At 41.5% G+C, this 16,864-nt stretch overlaps 2 protein-coding genes across 2 annotated transcripts; both read left to right on the forward strand.

Moving 5' to 3' along the window:
• The first annotated feature begins 1,568 nt into the window (after positions 1-1,568).
• Pcdhb3 (protocadherin beta 3) lies at positions 1,569-4,638 on the forward strand. Its single transcript, XM_051163129.1, has one exon. It carries the CDS (start codon positions 1,649-1,651, stop codon positions 4,040-4,042), a length of 2,394 nt encoding a protein of 797 aa, XP_051019086.1. The 5' UTR covers positions 1,569-1,648; the 3' UTR covers positions 4,043-4,638.
• A 7,755-nt stretch (positions 4,639-12,393) lies between these two features.
• On the forward strand, positions 12,394-15,885 carry LOC127204200 (protocadherin beta-6-like). Its single transcript, XM_051163135.1, has one exon. The coding sequence runs from the start codon at positions 13,246-13,248 to the stop codon at positions 15,598-15,600; it is 2,355 nt and encodes a 784-aa protein (XP_051019092.1). The 5' UTR covers positions 12,394-13,245; the 3' UTR covers positions 15,601-15,885.
• Positions 15,886-16,864: the final 979 nt, after the last annotated feature.

Consider the following 16,864-nt stretch of genomic DNA (forward strand, 5'->3'; position numbering starts at 1 on the left):
AGTTACTCGCCCAACATTCTTCACTTCTTGCAATTGGATTTTGGGCACATGCAGCACAGAAATTATAATTCTTAAAATTTCAACCTACTATTAATTTTTACATACTTTTATGTATATTTGAATGAGATATGCTATTAAACTTCCAGAATTTGAAATCTCATTTTGAGATCAGGAGTGTCAGAAAAGACTGTCTCAGTAGCAAAAGTTTCTAGCTATCCATTTTATCACATGTGAGATTGTAGTTATGTGACCTCCTGTGACATCAAATGTCTCAATGACCATCAACTATCTTCCTGTTGTTATCAAGTACAATACGACAACATTATAGAAATAGCGTGGCTGTTAGTTTCCATGTCACCAATATTAGGAATAAACCCAATTACAAGCCAGGTCACAACACTCCTGATTCTCATGCGGAGAGCTAGCCCGAACACATATCTTTATTGCCTTTTTTTTTTTTTTTTGTCTGCCTACAACCTAACAATAGCTTCCCTTTGCCCTTGAAATAAAATACAAGTACTTAAAATTTCTCCTGCGTTTTACTTTCCTTGTCTCTGTAGCTTTTGAGACACTAAGATCTGGCACACTGTCCTTTATTGTGTGAATTACTGATACTTTACTCTTGCAGGCTCTTCACATGTCCTGCGTCACCTGATACACTTCTTATGCTTACCAGTCCACAGGAAAGGCAAGACCTTGGGGAGGACTTTCCTAACGACCCCTCATGAAGTTCAGTGCACTCAGCACACTTCCTGTGTCACACATTTCACACTGTTTGAGCATGTTTGAGATTTATACACCCTGCGAGATGTGAAACTGTATAAAATTTATAGATCTGATCTTGTTACCATTATAGGCATAACTTTGACAAATTAAATAACTGTCTATAGTAATACATCAATACAAGTTAAGGTAATATTTACTAAATTTCTGTAAAAGGAGAGGAAACAGTCTTAAGTACTCCACATGAAAATATAGAAGTAATTATGCATGTTCAGCCATCTAATATAAGCTATCATATTTTACCACTTTGACTTTTCATAGTGCTTCTCCAACTATTAATGTAACTCACACATTTTACAAAAATTTGAAAATAAGGAAACCAAAAAAAGAAGGATAATCATGTTATCACTTAAAATCTTTTTAAAACTTGTAGGTAGAAATTAAGGGTGAGGGTAGTAGCTTAGGATGTGTAGTGTGAGCTTGTAATGCAAATCGTGAGGACTTTTACCGGAGACAGATAATCCCATTTAGTGCATTGTGTTTGCCTAGTTTATGTTTAACTTATGTGGCACAAGAAACTCCCTCATTTGGGTCAGGTAGGTTGATAAGGGAAGTAAAGGGCACAAATCAAAACCAGTAAATAAACTAACGTCTTTTCTAAGAATTTAAAACTGCAAATGAACACATGGTGGCGCTGTTGACTAAAAAGGAGAATTAAGACTGAGTTATCTGTACAGAGAGATCCACAAAGCGATCCTATGCGATAAAACCAGGGCTTGTGGACCTGGGCAGATTTTTAAGCAAGAAAATCTGAACCTCTGGAAAACATTAGTTGTTAAGCTGTCTCCAAAAGACTTTGCTTTTCACAGAGAGCTATAAGGCTCCTCTTGGTGACAAGCTCTTGGAGAAACACCGCAGAAATACGATGGAGGCCAAAGAGGAGAGCTTCCTTAAACAAAGGCAAGTCTTGCTTCTCTTTGTTTTTCTAGGTGGGTCTCTGGCTGGATCCGGGTCTAGGCGCTATTCTGTGGCTGAGGAAAAAGAGAGGGGCTGCTTAATAGCCAATTTAGCAAGGGATCTGGGGCTCAGTGTAGAAGAGCTGGCTGAAAGGAGAGCTCAGGCTATTTCCAAAGGGAACATACAGTATTTTCAGCTCAGTCATCAGACTGGAGATTTGCTCTTGGTTGAGAAATTGGACCGGGAGGAGCTGTGCGGTTCCACAGAGCCCTGTGTGCTGCATTTTCAGATACTGCTGCATAACCCTTTGCAGTTTATTACAAATGAAGTTGAGGTCGTAGATGTAAATGACCACGCCCCGGAGTTCTTTGAAAACGCAATGCAACTGAAAGTCCTGGAAAGCTCCCCACCCGGGACAGTCATTTCTTTGGGAAATGCTGTGGACTTGGATGTGGGAAGAAACGGACTCCAGAACTACACAGTCTCTCCCAATTCCCATTTTCATGTTCGCACCCACCGCCGTAGGGATGGAAGGAAGTATCCAGAACTAGTGCTAGACCGAGCTCTGGACCGGGAGGAGCAGCCAGAGCTCAGTTTAACTCTCACAGCCCTGGATGGAGGATCCCCACCTCGGTCTGGCACGGCCCAGGTCCACATCCTGGTCCTAGACATAAACGATAACGCTCCAGAATTTACACAGTCACTCTACGAGGTTCACATTCTAGAGAAAAGCCCCATTGGCTCTGTCATTATCACGCTCTCAGCTTCTGACTTAGATACGGGAACGTTTGGCGCGATATCGTATGTATTTTTTCATGCTTCTGAAGAAATTCTCAAAACATTTGAACTAAATCCTAGTACTGGTGACATACAACTAGTTAAGGGTTTAGATTATGAAACAATTAATACTTACGAGGTTGACATAGAGGCAAAGGATGGAGGAGGCCTTTCAGGAAAATGCACAGTCATAGTTCAGGTGGTTGATGTGAATGACAACCCACCTCAACTGGCTTTATCATCAGTTAACAGTCTTGTCCCTGAGAATTCGGCAGAGACTGTGGTGGCTGTTTTCAGTGTTTCCGATTTAGACTCTGGAGATAACGGAAGAGTGACATGTTCCATCCAGAACGATCTCCCGTTCATCCTAAAACCATCTGTAGAGAATTTTTATACTATAGGGTCTCAAGGAGCGCTGGACAGAGAGAGCAGAGCCGAGTACAACATCACCATCACAATCTCAGACCTGGGCACACCCAGGCTCACAACCCAGCACACCATAACAGTGCAGGTGTCTGACATCAACGACAATGCCCCTGCCTTCACCCAACCCTCCTACACCCTGTTTGTCCGCGAGAACAACAGCCCCGCCCTGCACATAGGCACCATCAGCGCCACAGACTCAGACTCTGGCTCCAATGCCCACATCACCTACTCGCTGCTGCCATCCCACGACCAGCAACTGACCCTAACCTCGCTCATCTCCATCAATGCTGATAATGGGCAACTGTTCGCGCTCAGGGTTCTGGACTATGAGGCCCTGCAGGCCTTCGAGTTCCGCGTGGGCGCCACAGACGGAGGCTCGCCCACGCTCAGCAGCCAGACACTGGTGCACGTGCTGGTCCTGGATGACAATGACAATGAGCCCTTCTTTCTGTACCCGCTGCAGAACGCCTCTGCGCCCTGCACTGAGCTGCTACCTAGGGCGGCGGAGCCTGGCTATCTGGTCACCAAGGTGGTGGCTGTGGACCGTGACTCTGGCCAGAATGCCTGGCTGTCTTTCCAGCTGCTCAAGGCCACGGAGCCGGGGCTGTTCAGTGTGTGGGCTCACAATGGCGAAGTGCGTACCACAAGGCTGCTGAGCGAGCGCGATGCAACCAAGCACAGGCTGCTGCTGCTGGTCAAGGACAATGGCGAGCCCCAGCGCTCTGCCAGCGTCACTCTGCATGTGCTGGTGGTGGATGGCTTCTCCCAGCCCTACCTGCCTCTGCCAGAGGTGGTGCCCGACCCTACACAGGATGAAGATGCGCTCACGCTGTACCTGGTCATTGCCTTGGCTTCTGTGTCTTCTCTCTTCCTCTTGTCTGTGCTGCTGTTCGTCGGGGTGAGGCTGTGCAGGAGAGCCAGGACAACTTCTCTGGGTGTTTGCTCTGTGCCCGGGGGACATATTCCTGGCCACCTGGTGGACGTCAGCGGTATGGGGACCCTGTCCCAGAGCTACCAGTATGAGGTGTGTCTGACTGGAGACTCTAGGACTGGTGATTTCAAATTCCTAAGTCCGGTGATGCCAAACCTGTTTCTGGAAGAAGCTGAGGGAGACGTTAAGGAAAGTCCCCACTTCAGGAATAGCGTTGTAGTCAGCTAAGTATTGTAAATGGTTCATCAACTCAAAGTTCAGGTAAACTTCTTATTGTATTCTTTTAAGAAGTTGTACTAGCTAAATGTTTTCTTTACCAGTAATTCAACCCATGATATCCCAAATAGCTTTAACTTGTTACTTTTTATTAACACTAATTACTTAGGATTTTGTAGTTGTGGTATTATATACACATTTTCTCTATATTTGGGCATCTCTATGTAATTGTGAGATTATTATAACAGTTAATGAAACTAATATGTTCATGATATTCTGGAACTTTTCAATGCACTAAAGAAAAAGTTGAGTGTATTTGTGGAACATAGCTTTACCATATAACTTTGTAGATTTTCAGGCATAGTTTGGAATTCTTTATGAGTCTTTGGCCTTTTTGAGTTAAGCAACTTGAATAGCTGTAAAATTTAGTACACTTCTTTCTCCTAAATTTATGTAAACACACACTTCATTAAAACGTCAGTGCATGGAAGTTGTGCCATGTCCTGTTGTGAACACTGTGCATCCTAAAGATTGTTATGTGCATTTGTCCACAAGCATGTCATAAATACTAAGATTAACCTTCTAAAGTAATTATTATACAATAAAAATTAAGGAGAAATGTCATATGCTTGCTCTCCTCCTCCTCCTCTTCTTTTTCCTCCTCCTCCTCCTCTCCTCCTCCTCCTCCTTCTCCTTCTCCTCCTTCTCCTCCTCCTCCTCCTCCTCCTCCTCCTCCTTCTTCTTCTTCTTCTTCTTCTTCTTCTTCCTTCTCCTTCTTTTGTGAAGCCGGTCTGTTAAATCACTGGTTTAAAAAGTAATGTCAGAAACTGAATTATGAACCAATTTCTTCTAAGTTTATTGAGGACTCTTGAGGGTGTTAACCTTCTCTTTCTCCTTACTTCCTTTACCATTTGGACAGAAGTCCAAGTATAATGAACAGATTGAATTTTCTTGGAGTTTCTTAGTTTTCCATGCCATTCAGAAGAGGAAATTTCTTCTGAATTTTGTCTCTCATCTTTAATGCTGATGGTTGGTCTCAGTTTACTTTGTAATACTTGATAGCAATAGGAAATTTTTTAATCTTTAAAATTATTTTTGATGTTTAATTTCACTGCTGTTCCCCAGTGTAGCCTTCAGTTATAGATTAGTTTAGTTTTATATTAAGGAAAGCTTTGTGTGAAATAGATATGCTTTTGAACATGAATATGCTGAAACAATATTTGTTTGAATAGTGACTGTTTGCTGTAATGTTCAACAAGCCTGGTGAAGTTATTGTGTGATTTCCAAGTAGATTTATTTAGTTCTGACTATAAGATGCCATCGAAATTTTTTGCCAGAAAAAAATTGAGCCATTTAAAAACTTTCTTTATAATCTAATGTTTATTTTAAAATCCAGTATATTATACTCCTAGAGTTTTAGAACATATACATTACTTTTACCTCCAAGAATACAACAAAAAGGGAAGTTAATGATAGTTTGGTTTCTAATTCTTCTTCTTCTTCTTCTTCTTCTTCTTCTTCTTCTTCTTCTTCTTCTTCTTTATTTTTTTTTTGAGACAGGGTTTCTCTGTGTAGCCTTGGCTATCCTGGACTCACTTTGTAGACCAGGCTGGTCTCAAACTCACAGAGATCCACCTGCCTCTGCCTCCGAGTGCTGGGATTAAAGGCCTGTGCTGCCATGCCCGGCTGCTTGACTTATTCTTGAAACAGTTTTTAATCTTGACCCAACTTTAAAAGTACCCCAAGAAAGATATAAAACTCAGAGAAGAATGAAGCACAAATATGGTAAACAAGATTAACAGCTTTCCAATTGTTATCAGCTATATAAACAAAATATATTTGATATGGCAATTAAAATAAACCTAATTATGCTTGAGCATCATGACAAATCAAGTTCACTTTAATTTAGCTACCCAAGTCCATTTTGTATAATAATATAAACAAAAGTGGGGAAATATATGCCAAGGAATACTCCACTCATTTCCCTTTTGTGTATTCAAAATCATGGAACATTCCCGACCAGCTAGGAGCCACCACAAGCTTATGTAATTAAACCAGCAATTTAAATTTCTGTTACTACAGTGTAGTAGTAAACATGACCCAAATATCCTACATATAATATATACCTTAGGGAAAAGGTCATTTTGTTGTTACTGAACAAAAGTGGAGAATAGAGGCTAGGTTTCTTGATAATGGCACATATGCTAACATGTTTCTTTTTTCCCTCAGATGCTTCTATTACATGTGTGTCTCTCGCAATTCACCGCTGTTGTTTTCAGACATGGGATGAGTTTAACATGTGCTGTTCTAGGGCAGAAATTCTACCAAAGGCAGCAAGTTCATATCACTTTAAGATCTGTTCTGCACATTCTCCACAGTTGAGTGGAGAGTGCGATATGACTTTCTCAAGTACTCTGGTGCCTCACATTTGACCATGTCCCCTGGAGGGGGAGACCTGGTGGCACTCAGCAGGTTACCAAAAAGAGAATTGATACCCTATGAGCATATACAGGGGGAGGTAATCCCCCTCAGGAACAGTCGTAGGGGAGGGGCATAAGGGGAAAATGGGAGGGAGGGAAGAATGGGAGGGTACAAGGGATGGGATAACCATTGAGATGTAACAAGAATAAATTAATAATAAGAAAAAATAGCAGACTAAACTAATTACTGGACAGAACAAATGACAACTTCTAATTGAGAAAAATCCGTATTTGAGCTAAACTTAAAATGATATTGTTCCAAAGACTTATAGATGACTATATATTTAAAGACTTTTTACAAATATAGAAACATTACTTATCTTCTAGCAAAGTAGGTAAGAGTAAATAGAGGCAGACAGAGAAAACTAATGAAATTGTGAATAAATTAGATAATGTTATCTATTTTGAATGGGATTTGGTCATGTTCCTACATGCTGGTGGCTATTTTCTTTATCAAATAAACATGTCGTAAGACTCAAACAATTAATAAAAAATCTTTTATAAAAAAGATCTGTTCTGCTTAGCACTATCAAAAGTCACACAATACACATATTTTATGTGTAAGGTTAAAAATTATACGTACATATGTAGAATTAACCTTCTATATTAGATTGTTTATTTGACACCAAAAAAGCAATTATAATTACAGGTTAAAAGCCAGAAATTAAGCCTGGCATAGTGATGCATGCCTTTAATCCCAGCACTTGGGAGGAAGAAGCAGGTGGATCTCTGAGTTCAAGGCCAACTCTGTCTACAAAGAGAGTTCCAGACAGCCAAGGGTACACAGAGTAATCCTGTCTCAGAAAACAAAAATAAAAACACAGAAATTATCTTTCTAAAATAACAGAAAGACCATGATATTATAAGAACTGTATGGGCTAAGATTTCTGAGAAGAAGGATGTAAGATCTCAATTAACAGTCTATTTTGCCCCAGAGAAATTTGCTAAGTCTGAAAACAAGCAACAGGCTCTTGAGAGAGACAAGGTAAAACAGTAAACTTTGACAGACTGGAAGATTCAAGCTTAGATCTGGTTTCCCCATTCATGATATTTAAACTCAAGGCAGACACCAAGAGTAAAGAACCTAGGAAGAAAATTCTTCAAAATCAGAGTGAAGTTTTGCTTGCTGAGAAAATAGAGTTTTGAACCTCCCATGGGAAGGGGATATGGAGAACACAACAAAAGTTCATGACTTGGAATATTGCAGAGTTGGGTAGGCCTGCAAAGAACCTTAACCAAGTATAGTGCCTGCTTGCATTAGGGTGGTATCAAGCTGACACCCTTACCTTGAGTTAGCATACCCTTACCATGAATTAGCATCATGACCCTAGATGGCTTTTATGAATTACACAACATTCTGTAAAAATTTCAAGGCACGCATCAAAGAAAACACACACACACACACACACACACACACACACACACACACACACGCACGCACCTAAATTCTATCAAGAAAAACAAGAATAAAAACATATGGTATAGGTGGGGCATGGTGGCACATGCCAGTGATCCCAGTATTTTGGTAGGCAGAGGCAGGCAGATCTCTGTGAGTTCAAGGCTAGTCTGATCTTCAAAGTGAGTTCAGGACAGCTAGTGCTCCACAGAGAAACCCTGTCTTGAAAAAAAATCATCTAGAAGATCCAGATATTAGAAATTAATGTGCCAAATAGCTTTTTAAACATATGGCTAATGCATTAAAACAATATACAAAATAGACACAAGGAAATTTTATCATCAAATAGAAATATTAAACTGTAGGTTCTGTAGGTGAAAAAGACACATGATATAGAACTAAGTTGTTTAATGCAATAGCTATAAGAAACGCAGGAAAAGTGGATGCAAGATGACTCCAGATAAAACATTCAGATAGAAACACAAAGAAAATATAATTAAGAAAGAAAAGAACATTAGTAACATTTGGGATATAATGAAGTCCTCCAACATGCTTACAACTGTAATCCTAGAATTGAGGAGAGAATTAGAAAGAGATGATGAGAAACAATTACTAAATTGGTAAACTTCATTCACTGTTTAAGAAGCTTAGTGAAACTCAGTCAGAATAAATAAAAGACAAAACAAGCCAGTTGTGTCACAGGAAGGTTGCTTGATTTCAAGTCAAATAGAAAAAAAATCTTAAAGCAACCACATGAATATGATAAAATTATTTTAAAAGAGACACTGCAAAATGGACAGCTGGTTTTAAAGCATAAATCATGAAACTAAAGACAATGTCTTTAAGGTCTTGTAAGTTACTTTAAAAGTAGAATTACCTGAGTAAACCGGAGGTGCAGGTTAGCAGCTTCAAAAATGAAAAAAAAAAAATGACAGAGACAGTTAGCTGCCTCTATAATGTTGGTGCATCATCTTCAGCCTTCTGGCCCAGTATATCTGACAGACATATTTGTGAGGCAGGAACTATGGAGTACTTGCTTACCCTGTTTACAGAGAGATGGGCAATTGACTCTGCTCTGCATTTTTAAGCAGAATTCTGTCTGGGGCAGAAATGAGGACATTTTGCCCAGTGGCTTGTTTGCCACATTTGAAGCCATCTCCACAAGGAGGTTCTTTGATGCTCATTATCTTCTTTGAGGTAGGCTGGGCGTTGCCAGGAGATAACCTGTCTTATTGTCAGAGTATATTTAAAATAATAGAAACATCTTTAAATGCCAGATTCTGTAGGTCTCTGATGTTTTTGAAGACCTTATCTAACTATTTTACTTTATCTATCTATAGAATCATATCTATCTGTTAAACCTAGGATGTATATTCTTGTGATAAAAATAGACTAGTAATTGACATGACCGTGATTTGATCAACTAACAATTAGCTTGTATTACTTAACTATCCTAAACTGCCTGCAATAGCACTTTAAAAGTATTGGAAGTAAACCTTGTATTATAATTGAGTTATATAGGTAGAAATATCTATAATGTGTATGAAGAGTAATTTTAAATTTGAATTCTATACCAATGTATCCAAATTAAACTTATTTTGCATCAATATACAAAAATCTATACTAATGAATTAAAAATAACCTTTTTTGTGAGTAACAATTAAGGCCTTAAGTTGAGGAATAGATTCAATAGTCTACTTTTTGTCCTATCATCCCTGTATATTTCTATATTTCCTTTTCTTTCTTTTCAACCCCTATCTCCAAACCTAAGAAAGAAAGATAAAGGAAAAGAGAGAGATCCCTGAGTCCAACCACGTTTTCTCTCTAAATAAGGCCAATAATAACTTATAACCAACTCCCACTGAAAATAATCATCTGTAGCCCAAAAGAGCAACCAAAAAATGTACCCAGCCCTTCTTAAGGGAAATGGGGCATTGTTCTCTTAAGGTTTCTTCTGGATGATTTGGGGGGAATAATACCTTTGTAGGGGCCCAACTAAAATTGGGGAAATGGTTAAACAAGCCAGGAATAGTATTTGTGGTCCAGTTTCTAAGTGTTGAGAGATTCCAGGCTTAATTGAAGTCCTGTGTGGGACAGTCTGAAATGCTAGGCCAATTGGGATCTGAAGCTGTCCTGTTCTGATGAAGAACAGCAACTGAAGCACTTGGTGCTGGAACATGAAGGATGCAGGATGTCCGTGTCCAGCATGCTGAGAGGGATGAATCCTGTCAGGTCTGATCCAGCATCAGTATCCGGTTCTTTTGTTATGAAAACATATAATTTCTCACACTCATTATACAATCCTAAAATATAAATGTATGAGTATGCAGGATGCATAAAACAACTGTTTATTTGAAATCTTTGATTTGATTGATACATATTGGCGTGAGTATTGATACGTTCCATTTTCATGTGTTATAAGAACAATAATTTATCTTCTGACTTAATGAACGTCTGTTCACTGGAAAGTATAAATAGCATGTTCATTGTTTCAGGACACTCTCCAGGGTTCTTCTGCCTGGTGCCCTGGAACACTGTCCACCAGCCTACACCCTTGGCGTTCTTACAGTGTTATGTATGCATTCTTTACATCCAAAACAAAAAACAAAAACAAGGTTTTTCTTATTCTGAAGATCTACATCATACAATTTTGCTTTTATATCTTTGTGGGGAAGGGACAATTTGTCAGTTCGTGTGGTTTAACTAATCACTATTTCTCTCCAGTTGACTTATTTTTAGTTGCTAACTCCATTGACAATAGTCTCTTCTCACGATGTTTAAAAAAGTAGAATTATATTATCAATGCATACACTCTTCAAAAATGAAGTTTTCCTATGAAGAATTAATCAATCCTGATCAGCACCAAAAGAAATACTTTTTGTGTAATTCATTAGATAGAAAGAAAAGAACCTGCTGCGTGGCAGGCACAGAACCAGACTTGAGAAATAGTCACCTTCTGGATGAACTAGTCAAAAGCTTGGATCTTGCATGGATTCACCTTAGGCAGTTTTAGGGTGGCCACCTGTAACTCCTGTGTCTTCCACCTCCAAGGAAGCTGTTGTCAAACTACATGCTGCAGAAGTCACCAGACACTCTCCCTGCCAAACAAGGGAGCAGGTCAATGGAGAAGTGCCCTGTCAGAGGTCTCCATCAAAGGTGTTGGGAAAAATAAAATGACAGGAAATTCAACTCTCAAACAAAGCCAAGCACTTCTTCAGAGACTAAAGGAGTGTTTTGTAGGAAAGATGTTCTATGGTTCTTTAAATGCAAACCTTGCTGTGTCTCCCTTTATATTCACCCTGAAACCTGACACTACTGTGACTTGTCCTGTTTGTAGGGTCAGCATTCCCAAACATCTTCTTCCTAAGCTCATCACAAGAAAAGAAACTTTGGCACTTCTGCTCACAAAAGGAGCTGCTGTGCCAAATTCTGTAGAACTCACTCACTGACTGTGATTTAAAGGAAAGGCTAAACTAGTATGGATTGTCTATCTGCATAACCAACTTGTTCAGAGGCACCAAGAATTTGTACACATGTGCCATGCCCGACATGATGCTTCACATCCCAAATCAGCTGCTGAGAAAATTCAAAAAATTAAAAGCATCGAGAAGACCATAATGTGCCTCAAAGCAAGTGTCATGGCTTTTACAAAGAAACAAGAAGAAAAAGAAATAGGTAAAATTCACAAGAAGGCATCAGAATGAATTTCAGTTTCTGGTGGACTGGGGCAGGGCAGGGGGGAACCCATGATACAAGAAAACTGGAATAATGTGAAAAGCCGAAGTAATGAAGTAGATGAATCCACAGACAAACTGTTGTTGTGCCTGCATCAATACACATGGGACTAGAAGATGGAAACACTGACGTCCCAGACGTGATCCCCATAACAAACCACTTCCCCCAATCAAAGCTGGACTCTCCTATTCCCGAGCAGTGAGAGCTCTAGAGGCCAGATGGTTCTCTTAGTTGTACTGATACTTTTCCCTTCAGAATCAGATTCATGAATAGTTCCAGTTCTACCATCGAAAGAGATTCAGCAGGGTGTGTGATGCATGTCTTTAATCCCCAGCACTCAACATCAAAGACAGGCAGATTTCTGAGTTTGAGGCTAGCTTGTTATCCATAGTGAGTTCTAGCTAGGACAGCTGGGGCTACAGAGAAAAATCCTGTCTCAAGCAAGCAAGCAAACAAGTAAGCAAGCAGACAAACAAGTCTTTTGAAAGAAGAATAAGCCTGGAACTTATCTCACCAAATGATCAAGACAAGCCAGATGCAGGGGCTCATGCCTGTAATCCCAGCACTCTGGGAGGCAGAGGCAAGTGGGTCTCTGTGAGCTCAAAGCCAGCCTGATCTACAAAGTGAGTCCAGGATACACAAAGCTACACAGAGAAACACTGTCTCAAAAATCAAGCAACAACAACACCACACACACACACACACACACACACACACACACACACACACACACGAACAAAGTGATCAAGGCAGAGGTGTAAACCCAGGGCAGTTAACTAGCTTTGCATAGTGCACATATTACTTACCAAGAATTCTTGCTATTTCAAATTTCTTTAAAGTCTTGTTCCATTTTGCTTCTACTGGAGAACCAACTTCAAAAACAGCTTCTTTGCGCACTATTTATTGTAACAAGCAGCTGAGAACATCCATGCTTTTGTTGTAATTCACATATACTTGTTCTAAGTGTCCACACCAGACCAACAGCATTGAATCTATTATTGATGGTTGTTGGCCAAGTTGAATGTTTGTTGGTTAGACCCTCATATGTTTTCACTTACAGAGTAAGTTTATAGTTTGAAGTCATAAAATTAATATTATAATTTTTTAAAAGTCAGGAGAGTTAGTAGTCGAATTTAAGGCAACAGTCACAATAACTTTGAAACATTTGTATGTTCTTTGCAAGTGGAGCTCCAAAATGGTTACTTTTAGTATTTCTTTTCAGGCATGTCTCTAACACTTTGAACACCAGCTGTTAAAACAAAATTAAAAAGTGAAGTCAATGAATTTAAACAAGGGGAGAATAAACGGAACACAATGAAAAAGGTACATGCAGTAGTGAATAAGGACGCTTGGTGGCGCTGCAGACTAAGCGTATGAATAATGGGCTCTGCAGATGCTCTGGTAGCCATTACTGGCCATCAGAATTTACACTGCTCCTTAAAAGAAGCTGACGTTCAAGATGGATCTAGCGGCGAGATTTCTAGAGAAGGCATAGCTCCAACAGCAAGTCAGTGAGTGAAATTTAGTTCTGTTATTTCATCAAAAGACATGGGTGGATTCTAACAAATTAAAAGATACTGAACCTTCTGGATCCAGTGTGAACAATGGAGACAGCACCAGCAAAACCGCCACAGCAAAGGCAAGTGGTTTTTCTTGCTATATTGTTGCTACTGTGGGAGACTGGCTCTGAGGGAGTTAGATACACCATACCAGAAGAAACCGAGAGTGGCTACTTGCTGGCTAACCTTGCAGAAGATCTGGGGCTCAGGGTTGGAGAACTGACCACTAGAGGGGCACGAATCCATCACAGAGGAAACAAAGAGCTCTTGCAGCTGGATGCTGAGACTGGGAATTTGTTCCTGAAGGAAACACTAGACCGTGAGGTGCTGTGTGGGGAGACAGAACCTTGTGTGCTGCACTTCCAGATCATACTGGAAAACCCTGTGCAGTTCTTCCAAACGGACCTGGAGCTCACAGATATAAATGACCATTCTCCAGAGTTCCCTCACAGGGAAATGCTTTTAACAATCCCTGAGAGTGCCCAGCCAGGGACTGTGTTTTCTCTGAAGGCAGCTCAGGACCCTGACATAGGGAGCAATGCTGTTCAGAACTACTCAGTCAGCCCCAACCTCCATTTCCATGTTGTTACTCACAGTAGAGCAGATGGCAGGAAATATCCTGAGCTGGTGCTGGACAGAGCCCTGGACAGGGAGGAGCAGCCTGGGCTCACTTTAACCCTCACTGCTCTGGATGGGGGGACCCCTGCCAGGTCTGGGACCACTACAGTTCGAATTGAAGTCGTGGACATCAATGATAACGCCCCCCAGTTTATACAGTCCCTATACGAAGTGCAGATTCCTGAGAACAGTCCCCTCAATGCCTTAATTGTCATGGTCTCTGCCAGGGACTTAGATGCTGGGATATATGGGAATGTAGCCTACTCTCTGTTTCAAGGCGGTGGAGCTTCTCAATCATTTGTTATTGACGAAGTCACAGGAGAAATCCATCTGATCAAAGAGTTGGATTTTGAGGTAACTCAATACTACAATGTGGAAATCGCAGCCACAGATGGAGGGGGCCTTTCAGGCAAATGTACTGTGGCCGTACAGGTGTTGGATGTGAATGACAATGCCCCAGAGCTGACCATCTCCATGGTCACAAGCCCCATCCCAGAAAACTTCCCAGAGACTGTAGTTGCTCTTTTCAGTATTTTTGATCTAGATTCAGGGGACAATGGAAAGATGGTGTGTTCTATTCAGAACGAACTTCCATTTCTTTTAAAGTCCACATTTGAGAACTATTTTACTTTAGTGACAGAAGGGCCACTGGACAGAGAGAGCAGAGATGAGTACAACATCACCATCACAGTCAAGGACCTGGGCACACCCAGGCTCACAACCCAGCACACCATAACAGTGCAGGTGTCTGATATCAACGATAATGCCCCCGCCTTCACCCAAACCTCCTACACCCTGTTTGTCCGCGAGAACAACAGCCCCGCCCTGCACATAGGCACCATCAGTGCCACAGACTCAGACTCTGGCTCCAATGCCCACATCACCTACTCGCTCCTGCCACCCCAAGACCCGCAGCTGGCCCTAACCTCGCTCATCTCCATCAATGCTGATAATGGGCAGCTGTTCGCGCTCAGGGCACTAGACTATGAGGCTCTGCAAGCCTTTGACTTCCGCGTGGGCGCCGCAGACCGAGGCTCTCCTGCTCTCAGCAGCCAGGCGCTGGTGCGCGTGCTAGTCTTGGACGATAATGACAACGAGCCCTTTGTGCTGTACCCGCTGCAGAACGCCTCTGTGCCCTGCACAGAGCTGCTACCCAGGGCCGCGGAGCCTGGCTACCTGGTCACCAAGGTGGTGGCTGTGGACAGTGACTCTGGCCAGAATGCCTGGCTGTCGTTCCAGCTGCTCAAGGCTACGGAGCCCGGGCTGTTCAGTGTGTGGGCACACAATGGCGAGGTGCGCACCACCAGATTGCTGAGCGAGCGAGATGCCCCTAAGCACAAGCTGCTGCTAGTGGTCAGGGACAATGGCGAGCCTCCGCGCTCAGCCAGCGTCACTCTGCATGTGCTGTTGGTGGATGGCTTCTCTCAGCCTTACTTGCCTCTGCCAGAGGTCGCTAGCGACCCGACACGGGATGAGGATGCGCTCACGCTGTACCTGGTCATCGCCTTGGCGTCTGTGTCTTCACTCTTCCTCTTGTCTGTGCTGCTGTTTGTCGGGGTGAGGCTGTGCAGGAGGACGAAGGAGGCCTCTTTGGGTGTCTACTCTGTGCCTGAGGGACACTTTTCTGGCCACCTGGTGGACGTCAGCGGCGCGGGGACCCTGTCCCAGAGCTACCAATATGAGGTGTGTCTGACTGGGGACTCTGGGACTGCAGATTTCAAGTTCCTAAAGCCCATAATTCCCAACAGTCTGATTCCAGACAGTTACATGTTGAATAGTTAAAATTACAGAAAACGCTTAAGACACCTAAGAAAAGGATTAAGAGAAAGATAAAATAGTAGTTTCTTGAATGTCGGCATTTTTCTGGTAATCAGTAACATTTCCATAATATTACGTTTTATATTTCTATGTGGCTTTACTTTTTGTGTCATTGATTAGTTTTTCAACTGTCTCCTGTCTTACTAGTGCAATCTTAGTGTATGTTTTCTCCTACTCAGTCTGTTAGTCATGACTGAAACAGTTTTAAAATTTTATTTAATGTAGTGTATTTGGTAAGCAGTGTAGAATCCCCCCAAATTTTCAGAATTTATCTATAGCATTTTCTTTATTTTTTGGGAGGTATGCTAACTGTGCAATGTGGTAGGCTCTTTGTGATGTTTGCTTACATGCAGGTAATCTGCATCCCTAATCTTCAGCCTTCCCCTTTACTTTCATAATGCTCCTAAATATTACCTAGAAATGAAAATGTTCTACTATCTTCTTTGGGTGTGGCTGTTGTTCCATCTACTTTCCTGCAAAGATGTGGTTTCATTTTTCTTTATGGAGTCAAATTACAGGATGTGTGCTGGATGGATAGAGCAGTTGGTGCTTAGCATCCGTGATACCCTGGGATGGGTGCCAGAGTCACATGGCCAGTTTGAGTTCCATCTGGGTTATGTGAGCTTCTGTTTTTCAACAAAACAAAACTGCACTTCGCAGAAGCAGGTTTGCGTTGTCCATTTATTACAGTAATCTTAAACCATTTCCTCTTTAATTAAGTAAAGCGTTAAGTGCAATTTGAAATCCTTTTATGAGCAGCGGGTTTAACCCATCTCTTCATTGACACTTGCTGTTAATATTCTTTTGAGACGGGAGGTGGGTCTCTACTAGCCCTGGCTGTCCTGGAACTCACTGTGTAGACTGAGCTGGCCTCAGACTCACAGAGGTACACATACTTCTGCATCCTGGGTATGGGGATTAAAGGCATACATCGCCACACCAGCAGTAATTAATGTTCAAGGTTTCATTTTTTTCAAGATGGAGTTTCTCTTGTAGTCCTCGCTATCCTGGACTCACTTTGTAGACCAGGTTGACCTCAATCTTGCAGAAATCTGCCTGCCTCTGCCTCCTAAGTGCTGGGATTAAAGGCATGTGCCATGATGGCTGGTTAAAGATTTCATTCTTTATATTGGCAAAAAAAAAAAAAAAAAAAAAAAAGGAGCAATATCGTGGATAAATCCATTGTATTTCTTTTAAGCTTTCAGTCTTCAGGGTTGTTAAAAGCATA

This window comes from Acomys russatus, chromosome 20, assembly GCF_903995435.1.
Source record: "Acomys russatus chromosome 20, mAcoRus1.1, whole genome shotgun sequence".
In the NCBI taxonomy this organism is placed as follows: domain Eukaryota; kingdom Metazoa; phylum Chordata; class Mammalia; order Rodentia; family Muridae; genus Acomys; species Acomys russatus.

Excerpts from the sequence above, each read along its gene's own strand:
- Pcdhb3 (XM_051163129.1), top strand. The coding sequence starts at position 1,649 with ATGGAGGCCAAAGAGGAGAGCTTCCTTAAACAAAGGCAAGTCTTGCTT.
- LOC127204200 (XM_051163135.1), top strand. The coding sequence starts at position 13,246 with ATGGAGACAGCACCAGCAAAACCGCCACAGCAAAGGCAAGTGGTTTTT.